Genomic DNA, 24,567 nt, shown 5'->3' with positions numbered 1-24,567 from the left:
CTATGGGAAGCAGGAAAAAGACTTTCCCGGACATTTCCCCATTTCCGACTCCGCAGTACGCCAATCCTCCTCTCCCAGTCGTCTGCGGAACCCGACGGCCCTGCGCGCGCGCGCTCGTTCTCTCGCGTGTGTACGGCGCCGTGCTCCTGCAGCCAATCAGGCCGCGAGGTCGCCGCGGTCGCCGGGTTCGCGCGCACGCCCTGGAGCGGAGTGGGGGTGGGGGCTATGGGTGAATGGGAGAGTGAGCGGGGGCGGGCGCGGCGGCGCGAGCCGCATGAATGAGAGAAACGTGCCCCGCGCGAGACGTCGCGCGCGCCCGGGACGGGGAGCCAATGGGAACGCTGGGAGGGCTCGAGACCCGGCACTTAGGGCAACGGCCGCGCGCCGGCTCGAAGACGAGCGTCGCCGAGCGGGAGCGCGCGTAGCAGGGCGGGCGTGGAGCGTGCGGGGGCCGCGCGCGGCCTCTCAGAGGCCGGACGGCACTGCCGGGAGGCGGCGGCGACAACGACGGCGGCGGTGACGGGAACCGCGCCGGGGGTGAGTACCGGGTACACCGGCCCCTGCGGAACCGGAAGTGCCGGGCCAGGGAGGTGGGAGGGGAGAGTGACCTCTAGGGAAGGGGGACCGAGAAAGGGGGGAGGTGGTTTGAGGCCCCATTCCTGCTCCGGGCCGGGTCATCCAACTGCGGCGGGACCCGTGGGCCCCGGAAACGGACGACGAGTAGAGGCCGGGGATCCGCGGCCGCCGGGGCTCTGGACGGGTTAGTGCCCGGCCGCCCGGTCCTGGCCCGGGACCCTGGTCCCTGCGCGCCTGGCGCCCGGCCGCCGCCCCTTCCGCCCCCGGTCCTGCGCCCCCGGGCTCTGCCGTCTCCCGCAGCCTCGGTGGGCCCTGCGGCCGCGGATTCCGTCTTCTCGGTCTCAGCCAGCTCTGCCCCGTATGGTGATTCTCCGTCTCCAGCTCCAGGGTGGCGACTGGGTGCTGTTCCCCTTTTGCCTCCCTGCATTTCAGGTCCCTTGCCCTCCTCTGCTGATACTTATTTTGGCTCAAGCTTCATCCTGTTACCTGTTCTCTCGCATCCGTCCGCTCTCTCCCCCTACCCCCACCAGCTGGGTGCTCCGTGCTTTTAGTACTTTGTACTTTTTGCTAGTGGAGCTCGAATGTGTTGGCCAATATTTTACCTATAGGTCTCTCTTTGTGGGACAAAGGGGTGGAAAGTGTTTTACCCACTTGGCCAAATGAAAACACTTTAACGAGAAGTAAGAAAGTGATTTAAAAGTTATGGAAGGAATATGTGTTATATTCTGGTCCTTTTATTTGCGTTGGATTTTTTACTTCCTGGTTAGTACCATTTTGTCTAGGTTGATCTTATATTAGCATCCCTGTCCTTTTGTCCCAGTATCCCTCTGTACTCTATCAAATCTCTTCAGAATGCTCATAATCACCCATTTTTAAAAATCCGCCTGATGCTTACAGGAATTGTATTGCCATACATACATACCTCCTATGTAGTAACACCAGTATTAAACTTATGCTTGACTCCAGCCAACATCTTGACATGTGGATTATTCCATGATACCTTGGTTGCTTTGTGTTCAGATTTACTATATTGCTCTGTTAACATTACTTTATTTCAACAAATAACACTTGTGTTATGGTAATACTGCCCATACCCATCCGCCCCCTTTAAGGAGGTACCCACTTGTGTTAAGCCTTGATAAGGAGCACTCTATAGTTTGTTTTACATATACATATTTCCATTCGGTAGATTACTCTGTGTCTGCGTGTGTCATACACATTCTTGTACACCTTTCTCATGCTGGTATGGATCCAGACTGCTGGCTGTGACGAACCACACTCACCTTGCAGTCTCATCCCTACTGCCCGTAGCACATTCTTCTGTTAAGACTTGGTGTGTGTTTATTATGCCGAGTAAATTGTTCAGTTTTTGTCTTCTCCCTTCTCACATATGTGCCCTAAGATTTCAGATGCTGATCTCTTTTGTTTCCTGTCACAGTACTCCCCAAATTGCATGGCCTTTTATGACCCTGTGACCCTGTATTGCTGTGGCAATATGAGCCCATGTGACTTTTTTCTTGTCAGAAAATACAATCTGAAATAAAGTAAGGTGTCTAAATGCTATTACTTCGGGTAAAATTTAAGCAGTGCAGCTTTCTGCCTTCTCTACATCTTTGGGCTTTTGAGGGGTAAGTTTAATAGTACTGCCCACAAACCAAGAATTTGCTTCTCAGTGTTTACAAAGTTACTCAGGCCTAAATTGAGACGGTTGGGCTTTCAGTCCTATAGAAACTCAGTGTTAAATAATCATAAAATCAAGAGGCAGAGGGGATTTATCTTTTTTAGGCCTTTAACAATTTCTTATAGTCTCTAAGTGTTCACTGTATTCTAATATTGCTGTTTGGCCCTGTAAAACTCTGTTTTTTTAAGGAAAGAGACAGTGAATCTTGAAGGAAGGTGCCTTTGCCTTCCATACCACAGGTAAGAGAGGAAGCGGTAAATTCCAGGGCACATTTGTATTTTGCTGTCTGAATCTTCTGACATTTGAATCTCTGCCTTTGGTATTAAGGGAAATAGCAGACTGCTTCGGTCAAATAAACTTATTTTTTACCTATTTATTTATTTATTTAGTTAGTTAGTTATTTTAAAGTAGGCTCCACACAGGGCTTGAACTCACTACCTTGAGATAAAGACCTGGGCTAAGATCCCGAGTCAGATGCTTAACCAACTAAGCCATCCAGGCACTCCTGAACTTTTATTTTTAAATTCTAACTTAAGTAAAATTTTTGGTCTTCAGATTCTAAAATGTAATCACTGGGCAAGTAGTGTAGTGGATGAGAAAGTGGTAGAAAGGCTTTGGTTTGGCAAAGGGGCATGTGAACTCTGGTTCTTAACCTGACTGTTCAAGCGATTAAGTAGAATGGCCTCAGGCATTCTCTAGCCTTCAATTTTATGGAGTGGGGTAAGGGACTGTGTCACCAGATAATGTGAGTTAAGTGCTTTGAGATCACTAGATGAAAAGCATCCTATAAAATCCAAAGTGCTGGTGTTATTTGGGTACTACCGTCAACAGAAATAATTGTTACTCTTAATCATATGGGGAATGTGGGGCGCAGTTGAACTTCTGCTAGGCCAGTGTAGGAATAAGGTGTTGAATTGGCAAGGACCAGCCCCTATGGTTGACTTGGTGTCTCATAGAGAGTGGCTCACCTCTCAGTTCAAGGACATTTCTCACCCAGGTCCTTTCATGGGTTATTCCAGCAGACCAAAAACTCAGTATCTGCCTCTTCAGGGTTATAACTAAAAAGCATAGAGAGATAAGAGACAGAGACCTACACAGAAAGGAAATGAGACATACTGTCCTAATTTTGAGGTTACTTTCTTCTTTTTTCATTGTTGCAATAAATACTCTCTTTTTCTAAAGAGAAGTCTCTTTTCTAGGACTGCCCTTCATCGCGGTGCCCTTGTATGTTTTTAGATTTTGATATTCTTGATATTTGTTACTGCCCGTTGGTGTCAGGTGAGACGCACCCCTTATAAGAGCTAGTTCTTTGATGACCTTAGGCCAGTGAAGCCATGTTCTTCTTTCCAATATGAACAGCACTGAGAAGAAGTAAAGATTGTGAATCCGTTGTTCTCTCAATTCAGAGTCCTTTCCCACCTGCACATAAGTGAAATGTATGCCATAAAAGGCACTTTTTAAACAGAGTACCCTGTGGGGTTTAGTCATGATGTTTTCAAGAAATTCCCTGAAAGAATTTATCTGATAAAGGTATTTTTTTTTTTTTTCCAGGTGAATCACTGTAACCCAGTTGAATTCTGCATCTAGAAAGCCCAAGACTGAAGAAGAAAGATCAGAGACATTGACTAACCTGGAAACAGGGACTTCTTTGGAACTTTGGTTTCATCATCCACAGTACCCTTTTAAAACTATCGTTGAGTGGAATTGATTTCTTCATCTTATTTTGCTTGTTGGGAAGAACATGGCTTCAGGGATTTTACGTTTGTCCTTAGTTTTGCATGAACTTGATAGGAAACGGAGCCCTTAGGGGGCTTGGGAATGACAAGAAGAGATTGAAGACCGACAAGCTCGCTTGCATGCGCGCTCTCTCTCTCTCTCTCTCTGTTTTCCCTCCCCCTTTGAAGAAAAGGATTTGCAACTCAACCTTGTAACAGCTGCTGCCCAGCTTTAGCCATCAAGAGAAAATAAATAAAATTAAACCACCATTGCTGGACTACAGACCCTGAAGTCAAGGTGTGGGAGTGGTGGCATTGAGGAAACTGCCTAAAAGGGACGAGGACCGCAGTGAAAACCGCTTCTCCTCAGAACTGGAAGGGGCCTCAGGTTCCCTTTTGGATTAAAATAGAAACACAGGGCGCACCTCTCTGAGGGGCACCTCACATCTTGTGGAGTGTGGTAGTCCTGGAGGTGCTATAGTGTCTCCTCAGAAGACTTTTGCCTTGCCCGAGGTGTTCTGCCCTGCCTGACAGGCTTCCCTTCTTGCCCTTGGAAGACTTGCCTCCATCCATGAGCTGTTCCTCGATCTGTCTGGTGGCCCATGTTCTCCATCCGCAACCATTTGCATGTGTACAGCCTGCTGTTTGTCCCCTCTTTGTAGACCGTACGAGTTGTGTTTCTTAATCTCTCCTTCTGCCTTGTTCTGGGGAGGTGGTTATTCATCATTTCGAATCACCTTTCCCCCTCCCATGTGCTTTCCTTCATTTGAGATCTTTTGACCTTTGGTTTTATTTGGGAGGGGGAAGGGTGATACTTTCACAATTTCGGTTTCCCCTGGTTTCCTTCTGTGCTCTCGTTGTCCGCTGCTTCCCTCATCCCATTTTCTTGTCTGTTCTGCCGCTGTGTGGGCCTGGGCTATGCGGCAGGGCAGACCTCCCATCAGAGCTCCAACATGCCCGCAGAGTCTGGAAAGAGATTCAAGCCCAGCAAGTATGTTCCAGTCTCCGCAGCCGCCATCTTCTTAGTGGGAGCTACGACCCTCTTCTTTGCCTTTACGTGAGTTCTCCCCCAGTGGTGGCATCTGGGGGGGCATTCTGTGGGAGGTGGGGGGGTATGGTTTCTCTGGAGTTTTGCCAGTTACTTGCCAGGCCTGGGCGGCGTGGTGAGGTGAGGTGAAAACAAACCTCAGAGACCTGGGGAGACGAGTGCGAAAAAGCCTGTCCTGTCAGCCTTGCTATGTATGAATTGTACTCTTCTGAATCCCCTACCTTCCATTGCTTCCCTTCCTTTGGAATCACAGATGTCTTTGTGTTTTCCTATCCAGCTCCATCACGAGATGATCGTGAACTAGGAAGGAAGTAGGAGGAAACCACCAGAGAGGCTTGAAGCAGCTCAAGCAATCAGTTCTGTGAGAGAAAGAACCAGACTAGATGAGAGGTTTTTCACAGAGTAATGGCTTTTCCCCGGGCTCTCTGGAGCTGAGCATACTGGAGAATTGCAGGATTGATTTAGAAGATATACCAATGAGACAGCTGGGCTTTTTGTGTTACTCAGATGGTTTTCTCTGTACTCTTAAGAGCTGACGCCTGGAGAAGTGAAGGCCACTGGGAAAGGGCAGGCTTTATTTAGGAAGAGCCCTGGCGGTCTGCCTTCACATCCCTCCCTGCTGAGGGGATGGCAGTAATTCTTGCATTCCCTGGTCCTATTAGGAAGAGCCGTTGGCATCGAAAGGTTTCCTGCTTAGGGTATTCAGACTTTGTTCATCTGCCGGTCACTGGAGGAGACTGATTGATCTTCCCTCATCCTGTATTTTAGCTGTTACCCACCTGGCCAGCCTCTTTGCTGTTACCTGTTTATAAATTAACGTGTACCGGGCTTCCGAGCCTTAAACTGTTGAGTCACTGAGTTAGTGTTCTAGCTGTAGCTCTTGGAACAATCAGAGCATGCTAGATTTTCTGGGGAGTTCACTTTGCCGAGATTGAGGCTCAGACCTAATTGTGAGGTGTTATTGAGAGCAGTGTGAAGTTGCTGGCAAGAGGAAGGAGATGGTTCGACGGGATAGGGAATAAAAGCAGTTTCGACTCCTTAAAGGAAAAATGAAGCAGGAGTTGCTGGCGGTGGGGGGAGAGGGGAGCAGTTACTATTATGCGGAGAAACCTAGAACAGTTATTAAATTCGAGGAGGGGAGGAAGACCACCCCCCCACCTCCTGCCCCAAGTTGAGCTTCAGATGCCAAAAGGAATTCTAAAAGATTTGTGTTGCTTGGCTAGTAGAGTCAGTAAAGCAATGATGTTTTTCTGTTGAGTCTTAAACGGAGAAAAAAAATGAATCTCTTATCTGAGGTATGAGCATCTTCCAACTTTCACCTGTTCCTCTGGAGGCTGGAGGATTCTTTGGCCCTCAGCTCTCCAGCCTGAGCATGCCTGTTGAGTCCCTCAAGGATCTAAAGCAGCCCTACTCTTCTCTGACTTTACCTCTCATAGTTTGTCTCTCTTGCTTAAATTCAACATGTTCGGTATTCTGTCCTTTTTTTTTTTTTTTTTTTTTTTTAAAGTTTATTCCTTTTGAGAGAGAGAATGTGTGTGAGCCAGGGAGGGGCAGAAAGAGAGGGAGAAAAATTCCCAAGCAGGCTCCATGCTGTCAGCACAGAGCCCGATGTAGGGCTTGATCTCCTGAGCAGCATCTCCTGACCAGCAGTCAGATGCTGAACCGACTGAGCCACCCAGGCGCCCCCAGTGTTCTGTCCTTTGTGCATTGATTATCGAGAAAGAGGTGTGAGTCTTCAGTATGACTTGTTTTGGTTTCTGCTATTACGGCCAGCAAGTAGAATCAGCATTTTTTTTTTAAGATTTTAAAATTTTGACATAATCTCTACATCCAACATGGGGCTGGAACTCAGAACCTTAAGATCAAGAGTCTCCTGCTCTGCTGACTGAGCCAGCTGGGCTCCCCTTGAATCAGCATTTTAACCAAGGGTTGTGTATATCCTTGTGGCAGTTGCGGTGCTGTGTCAGGAGGGATAGATTATAAGACCAGGTTGACACCTTTAGGCCTGCTTGATTCGGAAGGGTCTGTTTTCCTTCAAAAGGCACAGCCTTGGGGCAGCTAAGAAATTGAAGGGACTCACGGAGCGGTTTCTTTCTTCCAACCCACCTATTCCTGAGATAGGGCAGGCAGAAGCCCCATTCTTATTTTGTTAATCTGGAGCCATTAAAGTGCTTGGCTGGTTCTACCAGTTTCGCCACAAAGAGTTGTCCTGACGTAGGCATTTTCTCAACTGATAGTTGAAGCTATTTAACCTACTTTCTCATTCCCTGGTGCCTGGAAGTAGGGGCCCTCCTAATTCCATGGTGTCTCAGCCCCAGGAAAAAGAATTTTGGACAGTATGGACTTTGGAATGACTGCCTCCAATCCAGAGTTCGAAGAAGAGCCTTGTCCTAGCTGGAGTCTCCCTTGGCAGTTTCCTCAGGACAAGTTTCTGGGCTCGTTTCTTCCCCATGGAGACAAACACCCTATTTCTCTTTATCACCTACCTCTTGGTACCTGTGAAATTATCATCTTTTCCTTTCCATCTGACCGTAGCGGTTCCTCTGTAGGTGTAGGTCTGGGCTGAGCTGCTCCTGTTCTCAAAAACTGTTCCCCCATGGATTCTATCTCTTTTAAGATTCAATTCTTTGGAGAACCTCCCTGTTTGAAACTATTTACAACCTAAAAAAGAATTTCTGGTTTCAAATAAACCAGAGGAAGACTCGTTTTGTTTTTAAAATTTTTATTTTTAAGTAGTCTCTACACCTAACGTGGGGCTTGAGCTCACAACCGCGAGATCAGGAGTCAAGCGCTCCTCCAACTGAACCAACCAGGGGTCCCAGGGAAAGGCTCTCTTTGAACCAGCTCCTATTTGGGACCCTAAATCTGTAACTGCTCTGTCCTCCTCCTGTTCTGTTCACTAGCCTGTAACTATCTGTTCTTACATCAGTCTGAGTCCCAAGAGGGGATGACTTTGGGGCCTAGAGAACCTGAAGTGGGAGGGAGAGTCCCTCTCAGTCGGCTGACATAATTAGTGCAGGCATGTAGCCTTAGGAACTCATTAGGAACAATTTACCCTCCATCTTTCCCTGTCAGGTAGGGAAAGCTGTGAGCAGAAATTATTGGCTGGGCTTGGTCATCAAAGGGTGACCTTGTGCCCTGGAAAAGCTTGAGTAGAACAGTTGAGGCCTTCCCTTCAGAACTCTAACCCTTCCTTCCCATTCGCTCAGTTTGCCCTGTACCAAAACTGAGCAGGAGAGTTATTGAGGATTCTGTTTTCATTCTTTTCCTCTTTCGCTGTCTGGGAAGGAGAGTGTCTGATGAAGGAACCCTCTTCCTCCCAGTTAGGTCCTAGATGCTGTGTTTAAGGTAATGGGTCTGGATCCTCATCTATCTTAGTTTAAGTCCCTTTCGTGATTGGCAAGGGTGGGGGGCAGTGCCAGGTAAGAGGAATCAGCACTGTTTTGGGGGTCAGGAGACTAATTTTGGTAAAGTCTGTTCACCGTTGTGGAGCTATTCTTTGTGTAATGAAGAAGTTGACCTTGAGGAGTTTACTTGAGCACCATGACCCTTTATCCAGTGAGATCTTCCGTGGAAGCCCAGTGCGTAAGACACGAGAGGGGGGCTGCTCTGCTTCAAGTGAGGCTGCTGTGGAGAGGCCCAGCCGCTTGGTGTCTCCTCTTTGCCTCTTTCGGGGATCCCTGAGTCTTTCTTAGGACTCCTGGCAGTAAGGTTTGAAATAAACCACTGAATTGCCTCTCCTAAAATCTCCTTGAGCTGTGAGTTAAGTCAGCTAGTGTCTCTTTGTGTGTCTACTTCTCAAGTTGGAGGGAGGGCGTAGGGGTAAGATCTCTGCTGCAGGCGGTCCTCTGCGGGAAGGAAAAAATGTCAGGGTTGTCTGGAAATCCATGATGGTCTTTCCAGTGTGTCCCATCCATGAGAGTGCTTTCTGCTGTTCAGCTCCTGCCTCTAGCCCCTCCCAACTCTTACCAACGGCGTTGGGTAACCTCAGTGCCTCTCCCTCTGGTCCTTTTTTTCTTGACTGCAGAGGTGCTAGCACCTGATTTGAGTGGGAGTAGCCTCGTGATTTAGGGCATTAATTGAGCAGTGGATGTTCCTTTTACTTCCCACGTTGTTTTCACATCCAGGAATAAGTGCCCAAGTCCTACATCTTGCTCTCGGCTGCTTGAAAGTGTGCGTAAAGACACCGCAAATCAAGTGTTTTAAGAGAAACTTACCTACCTAGAAGGGGAGAAATCGTTTTCTCCTGGAATCTTGAGGATCCCTAGAGGCTGGAAGTGGAATATTCGTTCCAGCCTTGCCTCATCAACAAGGAGCAGTAGCCATAGACTATGTGCCAGGCATCGGTGGAATGCATAGACCTATACTTCAGGAGCTTAGCGCCTCTGTTTTAAGTGTTCTTGAATTTCTAGTACCTCACAGAGGGGAAGTGGAATTAAGGATGAAGGTGGGGCTGGAATGATAATTGATGATGAGGGTGTTTGTTAATCATGTGGGGTTTTTTTGGTGTGGGGGGATGCCTTCTATCCAGTGAATGCTCAATATTAAGACAGCTGGTTTAGAAAAGAATTCCAGGATCTTTTCAGATATGTCTCCTTCATTCTCATATCTATTATGTAGCTGAAGTAACACGATTGGAGTTTGCAGATTACCTAAGGCTACATAGCAAAGCATTGATTGAGATGGGATTAGGAGCCAAAGCTCCTTGACTCCTACTTTTTTCTTACCAGCAGCTTAACCATTTTTTATAACAGGGAAGTGTTAGAGAGGGCTTGGAAACAGATTTTCAGAAGTGTGGTTTGTTTTTTTTTTTTAATTTTATTTATTTTTTAAAGTAATCTCCATGCTCAGTGCGGGACTCAAACTCACGACCCTGAGATAAAGAGTCGCATGCTTTTCCATCTGAGCCAGCCAGGTGCCCCGGGGAGTGTGGGTAATGAAACCCACTCTCCCTGAAAACAGGAGTACTGGATGGGTGGGCAGAAGAACCTGTTCTTCCTGGGTTGGTATAGGTCTGGGAGTCTCATCAGTGAGTCAGCCAGCCTTCTGGGCTACGGCCACTCCCTAGGCTTTGGAGCCCTGTGATTATTGCCATAGGCTGAGGACCAGCCCCGACAGCTCCTCCTCAGCTCATTCCTCCCTTCCTTCCATCGAAGGCAACAGATTCAGACAGGCCACTTGGAGTGGTCACCTAGGAATCTGGCAAAGTACTATAGCAACTGCAAACCTCTCCACGAGCCAAGCAGAGTATGGGATGTGGCAGGAACGGACTCTGTTCCTTCACGCCTCTCCTTGGTGGGGTGTTCTCTCAGCTAGAGTGTGAAGGTTGGAAGCAGTGGGTTGGATTTCGATCTAGGGCCAGGTGCTGCCTGTGAAGTTGACTTACTTGCATCATTTCTAGATGCTGCTCCTGTGGGGATGGGCTTTATTTTGGCAACAAATACCAGAACTGGATTCTGGGGTTACACACTTCAGCCGGGACGAGTTGATACAAAGTTGCAGGAGTGGGGCGCCTGGCGTGCTCAGTCGGTACAGCAGGCGACTCTCGATCTTGGGGGTGTGCATTTGAGCCCCACGTTGGGTGTAGAGGTTACTCTTAAAAATAAAGTCTTTGGAGGGGAAAAAGAAGGTCGCAGGGGTGACGTCAACTATCCAGGGGTGGTGGTTGGCAGCACACCCAAGAAAAACTGGGTGATTTTCTTCACTTGGAAATGGAGAAGCTGAAGAAGGAATGGGGTCAGAAAGACGGCCATCTGGGCCTTGGAGGGGCTGACATCTCCTTCTCCTTCACCTTCGTTTCCCTTAGGGATTGAGGAACCTGTAGTTTGTCTGAAGCTCGAGAGGCCACAGTGGCTACAGTTGTCCATTCTAGGAATGAGACTTTTAAATCATGGGCACCTCTGTGTTCTAAGGATTCCATTTCTTTTTCCCCTTCTAATTATCTTCCCAGGCTGTAGGAGTCCAGTGAGTCACCCCTTCTCCTCTTCCCCTGGCGGAAATCGAAGCGACAGCTAAGTGCTAGGGAGGGGCTCTGACCTGGATGACTGGTTTTCAGTTTCTCTCCCTCCCTCCTAAAGAGCCTAGGAGGTCAGGCTTTGGGTGGGGCTGTGTAAGGCCTCTTCTTGCTTGTATTCACCCCAAACCCTGCCAGAGTATGGGGACATCTTTTCTGAGCCAGAGAACTGCCACAGGATGAGGCTTCCGTGGGAGACGTGGCTGGAGTAAGACGAGAGCTGTGACTGAGGGTCTGTTTTCCCTTGAAATCAGTGCCTGCGCCTTGCTTCGTTATTTTGTTTCCCAGTTATGTGCTGACCCGCCAAGAGAAGCAAAGAGTTAATTGATATTTACTATGTAATAAGCCTAGCACGCAATAAACATTGACTTACATTTTTTGGTTTTAATGAATGGCTAAATGGAATTTGAATAAATAGTTGGAGGTGGTCAAGACTTGTGAGATGCTTTGTGACCATCAGTTTTGGCTCTTATTAGTTTGTATCTGATTGGAGAGCTCAATTCCTGAAAATTGTCCTGATTTGTTCAGGGCTGTGCATTTTGATTTGATGGAGATAGAGCTCCTCTGTCAGCAGAATCCAGGGCTGCTGTGGATTAATTCTCCTGACTCATTTGCTGTCTTGTTCTCCTGGCCCCTTCTTCCTTTCTTTCAGTGAACTCTCCCTTTTCCTTCTGGCTGGTCTAGATAAAGGGGACAAGGACAGATGCTGTCCTCATTCTGGAGATTAAGTTCTCAGCCACAAAGCAGATTAGGGTACTTAGCCACTGTCTTGTAAGGGGAAGTCCTTCCTGAGCTGAGATAGGAGAGAGGGCACTTGATAGTACTGACAAAACAACCAGCGCATCAGATGTTCTGAAACTTCCAGCTCCCAGAGAAAGGAAGAGGTCTTATGGCTTTCCTACTCAGACTCCTGTTCTCACAGAAACGGCGCGTAACCCTGGACTAGGGCACCCTTTTCTTTTGTCTTCTGTCAAAGAAATGTTAACCTAAAGCATATCTTTTGGTTTGGACCCTTGGAATATTGGCTATGTTTGGCTAGTTTCTTTTTCCTATAGAATTTAGGGCTGATTTGGTCTGATACCTGCTCTCCCCCACCCCCGGCCCTGCCACTCTTCTACTTCATTTATAGGCCTCAAGAGGTCTAGTTCTGTGTCTTGGTAGCTAATCTTTTCTGTGTGTGGTCCCCCTGCCTCCCTTGAGAACTAGCTTTTAGTTGAATAAAACTCTCAGGAATATCTGATGCAGGGAAGAAATTTCAGGCAGTTGAGAGTGGTTCAAAGCCAGCTGGGAAGAGGGAAGGGGAGCCAGAGAGGCAGGTGGTATCCCATGCTTTGTGCCAATGTGCAGGTCAGTGGGGCATGGCTGAGATCCAGCAGCCTGAGGCTGCTCGAGAAGGGAATGTGGCTGGTGTCAGTTACATACTTGGTCCCGGCTCTTGTGCCTGGCTAAAAGGAGGTGAGGACAGGTTCTGAAACATGGAAAGATTCACCGGGCAGGAATGAATCTGAAGAACACAGACCTCAGTACAAGGGATTACAGTAGGAGAGATTCTGAGTCTTGTACCTTGATCTAAAATGAGTGTTTCTGTGGGAAACTAGACGTACTTGTTGAGAAGGATAAAGATAATTTGAGACCGTAGAGGTGGCACACGCAAGATTTCTAGCTGTGGGGCTGTATGATTGGTGTCCAGAGTGGTGGAGCATCCCCTCATTTTCTTTATTATCCGTACAGCTGTCCAGGACTCAGCCTCTACGTGTCACCTGCAGTGCCCATCTACAATGCCATTGTTTTTCTCTTTGTGCTGGCCAACTTCAGCATGGCCACCTTCATGGACCCAGGGATTTTCCCTCGAGGTAAGATCTCTCTCCTCTTGGAACCTCCTCACTACCTTTGAAAATTAGTGATTTTTGACATACATGTTTGGTCCCGGGCCTTAGGACTCCTAGGGGTTTGGGATACTTCTGTAGTCTAAGGCGAAAAGCAGGTTGGGGTCTTCTGGAATAGATGTCCTAACTTCTAGTCATGTGATTCACTTTGGGTTAGCTCTTTGATTTTCAGTTACTCATTCATCAGAAATTCATTTCAAGCACGTGGGCTGGGCATTATCCGTAGGCACAATGATAATCTACAGTGGATTAGACGGTTATCACAGTATGGGGTAAACTGGTGGGGGCATAGGCAGGGTTCTGGGAGAGCACAGAAAAGGGAGCATTTGGAGCTGCCCGAATAAATTGGGGAAATGCTGCGAGGAGGAGGCAGGAAAGACTTCAAGCGGAGGATGGCAGGGAAATGTGTTCTCGGCTGAGGAAGCAGCAGGAGCCACGAATGCCATGCTTAGTGGGGTAGCAGACAGAGTGCACAGTGGGGCCAGACGGTGTAGGAGGTAAACCAAGAGCCAAATGGTGAAAGACTTTGGTGTGCTAAATTAATGGATGCTGTTTCTTCCTTTGGACAGCAAGAGGTCTTTAACTGGAGGAATCATGGGATCAGATTTTGTTTTACAAAAATAAATCTTATAAAAATGTACAGATACCTTTTGGGAGGCAATTGCAATAATGTAAACCGGATGAGAACTTGAATTTGAGGCTGGATTTATAGACTTTTTTTCAGTAGACTCAACAGAATTCTTCATGACCGTTTGCTTATTGGGGGAGAGTAGGAGAGTGAAGGAATTGTCTAGGGTCGTCCCAGCGTTCCTAACTTGGGAGATAGTTGGATGCTGATTTTTATAAAACAAGATATGAGTTACAGGAATGTTGAACAGGTTTGGAAGGAAGACAGCCCATTAGACATGTTGAACTTGAGATAGTTATGGGTCATTCAGGTATAGTCAGCCAGCTGGCAGTTGTCAGAGACCTGGGTCTCATAGGCTTCAGCCATGTGGTGTTTGAAGCAACGGGAGTAAGGTTGTCTAGAGAAAGTACAACAAGGTAAGGAAAGAACCAAGGTCAGATCTGACCAGCATTGACATTTTAATGAGCAGAGGAGGAGGAGGAGCCACTGAAGAGGGACTGAGTAAGAAGGTTAGTAGGAGAAGAAACTGCACAGAGTGGGAACTAATAAGAAAGGTTCACGAAGTTCATGATGGTTCGCAGTATCAGAAATTCGATCCAGTATGAAAAACTCAGAACCGCCCGTTGGAATTTGTGATCTTGACGAGAACAGTTGTCATAGTGTGTTTAGGTATGTATGTGTGTGGGAAGAATACAGGTAAATAATAAACCAAACTGCCATGGCTTGGAAGGCAGTGAATGGGCAGTGAGGAAGCAGAGTCCATGAATGTTAGGATTACTCTTTCAAGAAGTTAGAGAAGGCAGAAGATGGATGTCTTACTAGAGAGGGAGAGAGAGGCTTTTGGCCTTTTTCTTTTTTGTGTGCTAGAGAAGATGGAAGCACTCTGGTCACGTGAGGAGGTGGAACCAGACAGGCGAGGGAGATGGTAGAAGAGAGGCCTTCCAGAGTGAGGGTGTGCTTTCCTGCACACGTTGGAAGGGTTGTGCTTACAGAAGAAGCAGGCTGTTCTGGGAGAGGAGGTGAGAGTCAGGAACCGTCATTAGAGTTAGTAGTCGATAAGGGTTGTTGCTGATAACCAGTTTTTCTGTCAAACGTGAAGTTAGCTTTTAAGAGTGAGAGATGAGGTTTTCCTGAGATCATTGCACTCACAAAGCCTGTGTCGCTGTGCTTTGTGACTCCTGTCTCAAAGATTAGTTGAACCGAAGGAACTTGGAGTCCCTAAAGCCAAAGAGGACTGTTTTAATGAGCCTTTAATGTTCATATATTAAATATTTATTGATCTAATATGGAAGGCATTATCGTGGTCATTTGGGATGACTTTTTTTTTTAAAGGTTCTTGCTTTCAAATAGCTCAGTGTGGAAGGACAAATAGGGATGACGTTTATATGAATAAATCTCCTGTACTGTGTGCTAAGGTCTAAGAGTAACTAAAGAACCGTGTAGTGTTTTAAGAAGAGAAAGCGCTTGTTTCTGATAGATGATGGGTGTGGAAAGATCAGAAATTTCAAAATAAGTAGCATTTTAATTTTTTTCCTTTAAAAGGAAACTTGTTTTATTTTTTATCTGTTTTTTTAATGTTTGTTTATTTTTTAGAGAGAGGGAGGCAGCGAGCAGGGGAGGGGCAGAGAGAGGGAGACACTGGCTCCAAAGCAGGCTCCAGCCTCTGAGCTGTCAGCACAGAGCCTGATGCAGGGCTCGAACTCACGAACTGTGAGATCATGACCTGAGCCAAAGTCGGATGCTTAACCGACTGAGCCACCCAGGCACCCCAAGAGGAAACTTTTTCTAAAAGACCTTAATAAATAGTGAGTATTTATTATGCAGAAAGCATAAAAAAGAAATACATCACCTGTAATTACACAGCCCAAAGATAACTACTATTTATATTTACCTTCAGTGTTTTGAGGGTTTATGTATATAACATTTATATATACCACTTATCTGTAGCAAATGTGTGTGTGTTTTTGTGTCTATTTTCAAAACTATCTTTTTGTTTATACAGTTCTTTACCTTGCATTTTTTTACCTATCTGTATTCTAAACACTTCCCCAGATCAGTAAAAGTTGGAAACTTAATTTTTAATCCCTGCTCCTTCGTTTATTTAATGTTTCCTTCCCACATGTATTTTTTCTAGATTAATAATAAAAAATAAAAATAGTACACAGCAGATGAGAAGGCAAATAATGTACTTTCAGTTTTGAAGTAGGATCATGAGTTTCTGATAGTTGAGAATTGAAAGGGCATTCAGGTAAGGAGAGTGTCTTGAGCCAGCAAACAATACTGAAATATACAGGAGATTAATAGAATAGGGGAAGCTCTTTTGGGGAAGGGGTTTGTGCGTGGAAAACAAGCTTGCTGTTAGTTCCTCTCTTGGATTGCTGTAGTTTTCATGTATAGATGTTGAACTATTATGCCGACTCTTTGTGTATGTGCTTTGATATGTAAATTATTTCCTCAAAAATGTAATTTGTAATATGTAAACCAAGTGTCAGCATACCCATGTCAGAGCTACCTCTGAGTCATATTCTCCCGAACCTCATTTCCCACCGTGTTCCCGTCGCGTTGGGTACAGAGCTGATCTCACGGCTTTAGTTACTAGTTCCTGTTCTCTCTTACCCATTAGACCGAATTCCTTGAAGGCAGAGGCCATACTTACATATCACTGCATCCCTCGTGCCGAGCCCAGTCCTGGCACTGTTGTTTTTTAATTGATCATTCCTCTCTTGCAGCTGAGGAGGATGAAGACAAGGAAGATGACTTCCGAGCTCCCCTTTACAAAACGGTGGAGATTAAGGGCATCCAAGTGCGCATGAAATGGTGCGCCACTTGCCGTTTCTACCGTCCTCCCCGCTGTTCCCACTGCAGTGTCTGTGACAATTGTGTGGAGGTAAGCACCCTGAGTGGGGTCGGCCTGGGTGCCTACTCTGAGTTCTCTTCTTCCCGCCCTTGGAAGAAGAATTGAATCCTCTGGATTCTGGGTCATGGATGAAATACAGCCCTGGCTAACGGTCTGGGCCGTATGGAAGCTCTGTCAAAAAGTGTTACCAGTGATGTACACGCGAGGGGCGCCTGGGTGGCTGTCGGTTAAGGGTCCGACTTTAGCTCAGGTCATGATCTTGTGGTTGGTGAGTTCCAGCCCCGTGTCAGGCTCTGTGCCGACAGCTCAGAGCCCGGAGCCTGCTTCGGGTTCTGTGTCTCCCTCACACTCTGCCCCTCCCCAGCTCGTGCTCTGTTTTTCTCTCTCTCTTTCTCTCAAAAGATGAATTAACATTAAAAAAAAAAAAAAAAAAAAAAGCTGTCCGCCTGAGAGGTAGAGAGCATAACTATTTGTCTGTTATAGGAGGGACCCCAAATGGGAATGGGCTTTCCTGACACCAGGATTCATAGCCCTAACCTTGTGTCCCTTGACTCATCTTTTTGGTTATTGGTCCTGGCTTTGTGTTACCTCTTGCATCTACTACATCATGCAGTCCTTTGCATTCAGACTTTACAGCTATATTTCTCTTCCTGCTTGAACTGCTGCAGCCCTCGTCTTTTATTTTTAAACCCTTTTTTTCCAATCAGTTTTTACTTAGCTGGAAGCAGTGGTCTGCCAGATTTTCCTTCCAGGCCTCTTTTCTCGTGAATCTTGATGTTTTTGCAAAGCCTCTGATATTCATCCCTTTTGGAGTTCTTTGGTCACATTGGATAAACTTTGATCAGCTTCTGGGAGGTCTTCCTCACAGCTTGATAGAGCAAGATAAACTGCATGAGCCTGTTGTTAATTTTGCAACTGAACGGTGAACTTGATCACGTATTACTGAAAGTAAAACTTCAGTTCTGACATTTGTTCCTGCTGTTGACAGAAGCGATTTAGGGCTATGGTCCAAGGACGCTTCTCAGTCTTTCTCTTTTTGCCCCTAGGAATTTGATCATCACTGCCCCTGGGTGAACAACTGTATTGGTCGCCGGAACTACCGTTATTTCTTCCTCTTCCTCCTTTCCCTGACAGCACACATTATGGGTGTGTTTGGCTTTGGCCTCCTTTATGTCCTCTACCACATGGAGGAACTCTCAGGGGTCCGCACGGCTGTCACGTATCCTTCAAGGCCTATGGGTTTCGGGCTGGGGAGGGGTGAGGAGGAGGAAAGCTGAGTGCTGTGGTGGTGCGGGTCAAAGGTCACGTGGCTGTTGCAGGGGCCGGGGATGGTGGGATCGAGCCGCTCTGTTCTCCTTGATTCTTTGGCTTTAGAATGGCAGTGATGTGTGTGGCTGGCTTATTCTTCATCCCTGTAGCTGGCCTCACGGGATTTCACGTGGTGCTGGTGGCCAGGGGACGCACAACCAATGAGCAGGTACGGGGAGAAGGGCTGGGAAACCTCTGTAGAGCTGGACGCGGGAGTCTTAGTCCTCCAGTAGGAGCGGAGTGGAGTGCTTCCGTAGATGGCTGCTTGATGGGTACTTTCTGTGATGCAGTGTCCACGCTCCTCATGCAGGCATGAGCACAGAGCCATTCTCAGTTAACAACCATTTGCAGAATGCTCACTCATATACTGGACAGTTTGAATTCTGAGCTGATGGAAACAGTAATAGACCTAGGCCAGTGCTCAGAAAGCTTCTAGAGCTGCTTAAAGGAAAACACTTATTTCCGTGCACGTAATAGCAGTGACCTTACTTGTTTATGTGTATATTATCTGCGTATCCCCATTTCACATGAGAACACTGGGCCTACGGTCAAGTAGCTACCACGAAGTAGATGTAGGATTTGAACTGAAGACCCCGTTCTTAGCCATGACAAGTAGAAGCTTCTTGACGGCAGGACTGTGTTTTACTCATTTTTTATCTCCCAAATGGTGGGTGCACAATAATTGATTTGTTTTGGCCTTTGGGGATCAAGGTCCCATCGTCTGACTGATAGGGCCCTTTTTTGCTCCTTCTAGGTTACGGGTAAATTCCGAGGAGGTGTGAATCCCTTCACCAATGGCTGCTGTAACAACGTCAGCCGTGTGCTCTGCAGTTCCCCAGCACCCAGGTACACCCACCCCTCTGGTCTAGTGTTCATTCTTGGTCAAAGCTTTTGTCTTTGGGCTTGTTCTAGTCTGGGGGGGGGGGGGTGGGGTGGGAGACTGTCATTTAGGGAGGGTTCCCTTAGAATGGGAAGTGCCTACAAGGGAGAGAAATGGCATCCTTTAGTGGACCTTCTGAATTCAATTGACATTCCTCAGGTATTATGGTTACTCTCCTTTGAGAGTTCAGGGTGAGATTTATTGCAGAGAGGCTTGATCTAGGTATCTGCCCAGAGGCCTAGTCGTGGTGCAGTTCTTCATGGAATCTAAGAAATCAGTTCAGTGCTAAGGTTTTTGCTGCCTTGGTGAGACCGTGCTTGTATTTGTAAAAATGCTTAATACAGGGTAGGCAACCAATAGATATTTTAGAATGAGTGAATGAAAGCCGTCTCGCTCTTGACACTCAGGTACTTGGGAAGACCAAAGAAAGAGAAGACGATTGTTATCAGACCTCCCTTCCTTCGACCAGAAGTGTCAGATGGGCAGATAACTGTGAAGATCATGGACAATGGTATCCAGGGAGAGCTGAGGAGAAGCAAGGTGAGGAAGTTAGGGAAGTAAAGTAGGTAACTTGGGGACTTGCATGGCAAAGAGATGGAAACTTGATTTTAGTTGACATTACTCTTAACGGTATTTATCACTCTCTGACTTGTGTTAAAAATTACTTAAGTACAGGGGCGCCAGGCTGGCTCAGTTGGTAGAGCATGCAACTCTTGACCTTGGGGTGGTGAGTTCGAGCCCCACACTGAGAGTAGAGAGTTTACTTAAAATAAATAAATGAAAGAAAATCTTTTAAAAAACTAGTTAAGTACATATCTTCTTTTTTCCATTAGATTGTGAGTTCACTGACGGTAGAATTTGAGTCCATTCATTTCCATGTCTTCATAGGACTTAATGTAGCAGCTTCCAGATGGTAGGAGCTCAACAAATAGTTGGTGGAAATGAACAAATAAGTGACAGAATTAAACCTTGTTGAAGACTTTTCTTTATCCGTTGTCATCCCCCAAATGGCTCTTGTCCCTTGTCTTCTAGTCCCAGTTTAGAAATACATAATTGGCGCCCTGGCGCCCCTCTTGTACCGGTTTGATTAATCCTTGGAGCTGCCCTTACACCCAGTTCTCCAATCTGATTTTCCCTCGTTTATGCAGTCTAAGGGAAGCTTGGAGATAACGGAGAGCCAGTCTGCAGATGCCGAACCCCCACCTCCTCCTAAGCCGGACCTGAGCCGTTACACGGGGCTACGAACACACCTCAGCCTGGCTACTAATGAGGGTAAGAGCAGTGGCAGACGTGAGAAGGTTACTGTATGCTGTGGAGAAGACGGGCAGCCAAGGGCGGGGAGCCAAGGTTGGGTGGCTGAGAACACCCAACGGGTGGGCCTCGGGCCGCTTCTTTGGACAGCTGGGACAGGAGAAAGGGGATGCCACTTAGCTGTTTGCAGTGAACTGAACTTTTGTCGTTGGGTGGGGGCGGGGGAGGCGGGGGTACTGTCGGCCTTCAGATAGACCAAAGAACCTCCTAGACCTCTTTGGTGCATTCTCTCTCTCTGGTTCTGGGCCGGTATGAGTCTTTAGTCTCGGCTGCAGCAAAGTCACGTTCCCGGGACTTTTCTGTTGCCCGGTGTATCTGTTCATACCTTATTCTCCCTCCGTCCTTCAAGGAGCGCTGGCCACATTAAGAGAACAGCTTGTAAAGCGGTGTCCCCGGGCCTTTTTTCCTGCAGATAGCAGCCTCTTGGGCAAGGACAGCCCTCCCACACCCACCATGTACAAGTACCGGCCGGGCTACAGCAGCAGCAGTACGTCAGCCGCCATGCCTCATTCCTCCAGCGCCAAGGTACTCAGTACTCTGTAAGAAGTAAGGCTCTGATGTAGGTCAGCTGTTCTGGGAAAAAGAATATCGGAGAAGGGGAGGAGGAAACCGAAGACATTTTACCAATTGTTGGCATTAATGGGCTTGAGTCTCCTTGACAGCGTGTCCTTCAAAGAGGGGGCAACGTAGCAGACTAGATAAAAGCACTGATGACAACACCGTATCTGAGTTCAGCACCCATCGTGGGCAAGTTACCTGACCTCTCCGAGCCTCGTTTTCTGTATCTTATTTTATATATTTGTTGTTTTATTTTAGATAACTTATAAATGAAATAAAATTATTTATTTTAGAGAGTGCGCGTGAGCCAGGGAGAGGGGCCCAGGGAGAGGGAATTTTAGGCAGGCTCCACCCTCAGCGCCGAGCCCGACCCGGGGCTCAGTCCCATGACCCTGGGCTCACAACCTGAGCCAAAATTGAGTCGGACGTTTAACCACCTGAGCCACCCAGGTGTCCCTCATTTTTTGCATCTTAAAATGAGATACTTGTTCCAACTCGTAGGTGTGCTTTAGGCGTTGAACAAGATGATGCGTGTAAAAGTTCTAAGCATACTGGCGGCACATGACAAATACTGTTTCTGACAGACTCTTGGGCCTAGGCTCTTGGGCCTAGGATCTGTCACAAGAGGAGGAGCGCTAAGAGCACGCTTTATTTTCTCCCTCAGTTGAGCCGTGGGGACAGCTTGAAGGAGCCAACCTCGATTGCGGAGAGCAGCCGCCATCCCAGCTACCGCTCGGAGCCCAGCTTGGAGCCAGAGAGCTTCCGTTCTCCCACCTTCGGCAAAAGCTTTCACTTCGATCCACTGTCCAGTGGCTCACGCTCCTCCAGCCTCAAGTCGGCCCAGGGCACTGGCTTTGAGCTGGGCCAGCTGCAGTCCATTCGTTCAGAGGGCACAACCTCCACCTCCTATAAGAGCCTGGCCAACCAGACACGCAACGGAAGCCTGTCCTATGACAGCCTGCTCACTCCTTCAGACAGCCCTGATTTCGAGTCCGTGCAGGCAGGGCCTGAGCCAGACCCACCTTTAGGCTACACCTCTCCCTTCCTGTCAGCCCGGCTGGCCCAGCAACGGGAAGCCGAGAGGCACCCACGTCTGGTGCCAACTGGTCCAACGCACCGAGAGCCCTCGCCAGTCCGGTACGACAATCTGTCGCGCCATATTGTGGCCTCCCTCCAGGAACGAGAGAAGCTGCTACGCCAGTCACCCCCACTCCCGGGCCGTGAGGAAGAACCAGGCTTGGGGGACTCAGGCATTCAGTCAACGCCGGGCTCAGGCCATGCCCCTCGTACTAGTTCCTCCTCAGACGATTCGAAGAGATCACCCTTGGTTAAGACTCCACTGGGACGCCCAGCTGCCCCCCGTTTTGGCAAGCCAGATGGGCTAAGGGGCCGGGGACTAGGGTCCCCTGAACCAGGCCCAACTGCCCCGTACCTGGGCCGATCTATGTCTTACAGCAGCCAAAAAGCCCCACCTGGTGTCTCCGAGGCAGAGGAAGTAGCCTTGCAGCCATTACTGACCCCCAAGTAAGTATGAGTCCTTCCTGACCCTCAGTGGATTTTAAAGTTCGCCCCGGGGCCTACATAAGGTGTCATGACTTCACTTGTGTGCAGGTGGACTCAGAGGCGCCTGCTTGTAGATCGCTCATTTCGCTCACTGTCTCCAGCTGCCTGCATGGGCTATTCCTGTTAAAAACCTAAAGAGCAATACTTTTATCTTCATCCTGTCTTCCCCAAATGTATTTATTTGCCTGAGAGCAAGTATTTCAGGTAGCCGCTGTTGGAGAGAAGGAATAAATAGGGGAGATAGGGCATCAGGTTTGTGTTAAGCAGGGCAATAAAATAGGTGGGAACGTTTGGGTAAGAAAGTATGCACGTAGAAAAGCACATCAGTTCTCATAACTTTTTTTTTAAGCTTATTCATTTTGAGAGAGAGAGAGAGCGCGCGCTTGAGTGGGGAAGAAGAGGGAGAGAGAATCCTAAGCACGGACCTAGAGCCTGTGAACCCTGAGATCATGACCTGAGCCAAAATCAAGAGTCAGGGGGTGCCTGGGTGGCTCAGTGGGTTAAGCATCCAACTCTTGGTTACAGCTCAGGTCATGATCTCACGGTTCTTGGGTTTGAGCCCCACATCGGGCTTTGTGCTGACAGTGTGGAGCCTGCTTGGGAGTCTCTCTCTCCCTCTCTCCCTGCCCCCTGCCCCCACCAAAATAAATAAATAAACTTAAAAAAAATCAAGAGTCGGGCCCTTAACCCAGGCTCCCCTGTTCTAGTAATTTTTTTTTTTTTTAATTTTTTTTTTTTTTAACGTTTATTTATTTTTTTGAGACAGAGAGAGACAGAGCATGAACGGGGGAGGGGCAGAGAGAGGGAGACACAGAATCGGAAGCAGGCTCCAGGCTCTGAGCCATCAGCCCAGAGGCAGACGCGGGGCTCGAACTCACGGACCGCGAGATCATGACCTGAGCCGAAGTCGGACACCCAACCGACTGAGCCACCCAGGCGCCCCTCTAGTAATTTTTAAAACAGTCTCCCTTTTCTGTGTTTGGTGTCCCAGTTCTGATGACACCTATCTTTTTTCCTTCCTAGAGATGAAGTACAGCTCAAGACCGCCTACAGCAAATCCAACGGGCAGCCCAAGAGTATAGGCTCTGCCTCCCCTGGCCCAGGCCAGCCTCCGCTCAGCAGCCCCACAAGGGGTGGAGTCAAGAAGGTGTCAGGGGTGGGTGGTACCACCTATGAGATTTCCGTGTGAGCCTTCAGCACCTCCCTTCCGCCCCACGCCTCTGCGCCTACACCAAAGGGCCCCAGGTGGCCACCTTCCTTTCCTCAAGGGGCTCCCCTGCCCTGCATGGACATTTTTTTAAACCACCGATTCCAAGAGGATGAGGAGCGTTTTATAAAATGCAGTGGGGTTGGGGAGTTGGAGAGTTGGGGCCCTGAGACTGGGGTAGCAATCCCCTTCACCTTTTAAGACCTTCCCTTCCTTAACCCCTGGACCAGACTCAGTGGACATTTGTGCAATTGCTCGCCCTGGAGGGAACCAGATCATTTTTAAACCAGAAATAATTTTTTTTATTATTGTTACGGATTCTATTTTTTTCCTCTCTGCGTTACCAGGTGTGTGTGTACATATATATATATATACATATATATATATTATAAATATCAAAGAAATTCTATATCTATCCTGGGATGGGAAAATGAGGGAGGGATATGTAGGAGGGGTATCGTACTCTTCCCATTCCTCAGACCAGCAGGAAAGAAGTGGGGACATCCATCGAAGTCTTCCTTTTCCAGTGGTTCCCTCTCTTGTCCCAGTTACCCACTAAGGAAACAGCACCCCCTGTTGTTGGTGCATAGTGATCAGGAAAGACACCTGGGGGAGAGGTGAGTCTGGGGTCTTGGTCAGAGGAGGGAAGGACTTGGAGAGGAGAGTTAGTTTTCTAGGCTCACTGGCACTTAGTTTCCCCAGGAAAGGGGTCACAGCCCCATGACTTTGGTGGTGGTGGGGAGATCAGGAAACGAGCTTGGCTGAACTCCAGAAACAATATTGGATAATCCCCCCCGCTTCTTGGGGGTGAGGGATTAGGGTGGGCTCCTTTAGTCCCCTCAGAGCCTTCCCCCAACTCACACGGTTAACATTTTTAAATCCAAGGCCGGGAGAGATGAATCCAAAAAGCAATATTTTTCATCACATGCCAAAAACGGGATAGAGAGAAGGAGCGGCAGGCCTAGGGCCCTCCGATTGTCCCTTGGGGGTTACCCCTCCGCCCACCTCAGTATGGTGCTGGGTAGTGGGGGTACCTGGGTTCTAACCTCTAAATAGGGGAGACCCCAGCCTCTATAGACAGAGGCCCTTTTATTTTTTATTCTGATTAGCCATTTTAAACCAACAAGGAATAAAAAGAAATCCTGATCTAACCAGCTCCCCCTGACTTGTGTTATTTTGTCTGGTTAAGGCAGGGTGAATGGTCTCTGGTGGGAAGTTACAAAGAAAACCTCATAAGCTTCTCTTGTCCTGGCTCACCTTTAGGCAGGACTATAGTGAAAATAACTACTTGAAACGTTACAGGACAGGTCCTGTTTTTATTTTGGTGATTTAATTT

The 24,567-nt window shown here is 47.7% G+C and overlaps 1 protein-coding gene across 3 annotated transcripts; it reads left to right on the top strand.

Annotated features, from left to right (window-relative positions):
• Window positions 1–243: 243 nt before the first annotated feature.
• ZDHHC5 (zinc finger DHHC-type palmitoyltransferase 5) lies at window positions 244–24,385 on the top strand. Of its 3 annotated transcripts, none has more exons than XM_049646510.1 (12): window positions 244–537; window positions 3,809–5,029; window positions 12,765–12,886; window positions 16,277–16,434; window positions 17,451–17,623; window positions 17,779–17,881; window positions 18,467–18,558; window positions 19,000–19,132; window positions 19,741–19,864; window positions 20,316–20,428; window positions 21,126–21,985; window positions 23,048–24,385. In XM_049646510.1, exons 2-12 carry the CDS (start codon window positions 4,926–4,928, stop codon window positions 23,211–23,213), a joined length of 2,148 nt encoding a protein of 715 aa, XP_049502467.1. In that variant the 5' UTR covers window positions 244–537; window positions 3,809–4,925; the 3' UTR covers window positions 23,214–24,385. The 3 variants fall into 3 exon arrangements, with proteins under 3 accessions (XP_049502467.1, XP_049502486.1, XP_049502477.1); XM_049646529.1 differs by lacking the exon at window positions 244–537 and adding an exon at window positions 673–760; XM_049646520.1 differs by lacking the exon at window positions 244–537 and adding an exon at window positions 1,672–2,496.
• Window positions 24,386–24,567: the final 182 nt, after the last annotated feature.

Source organism: Panthera uncia, chromosome D1, assembly GCF_023721935.1.
Source record: "Panthera uncia isolate 11264 chromosome D1, Puncia_PCG_1.0, whole genome shotgun sequence".
Classification (NCBI taxonomy): domain Eukaryota; kingdom Metazoa; phylum Chordata; class Mammalia; order Carnivora; family Felidae; genus Panthera; species Panthera uncia.
The sequence above is the reverse complement of the archived record's forward strand: the minus strand, read 5'-3'. Positions and strand labels throughout refer to the sequence as shown.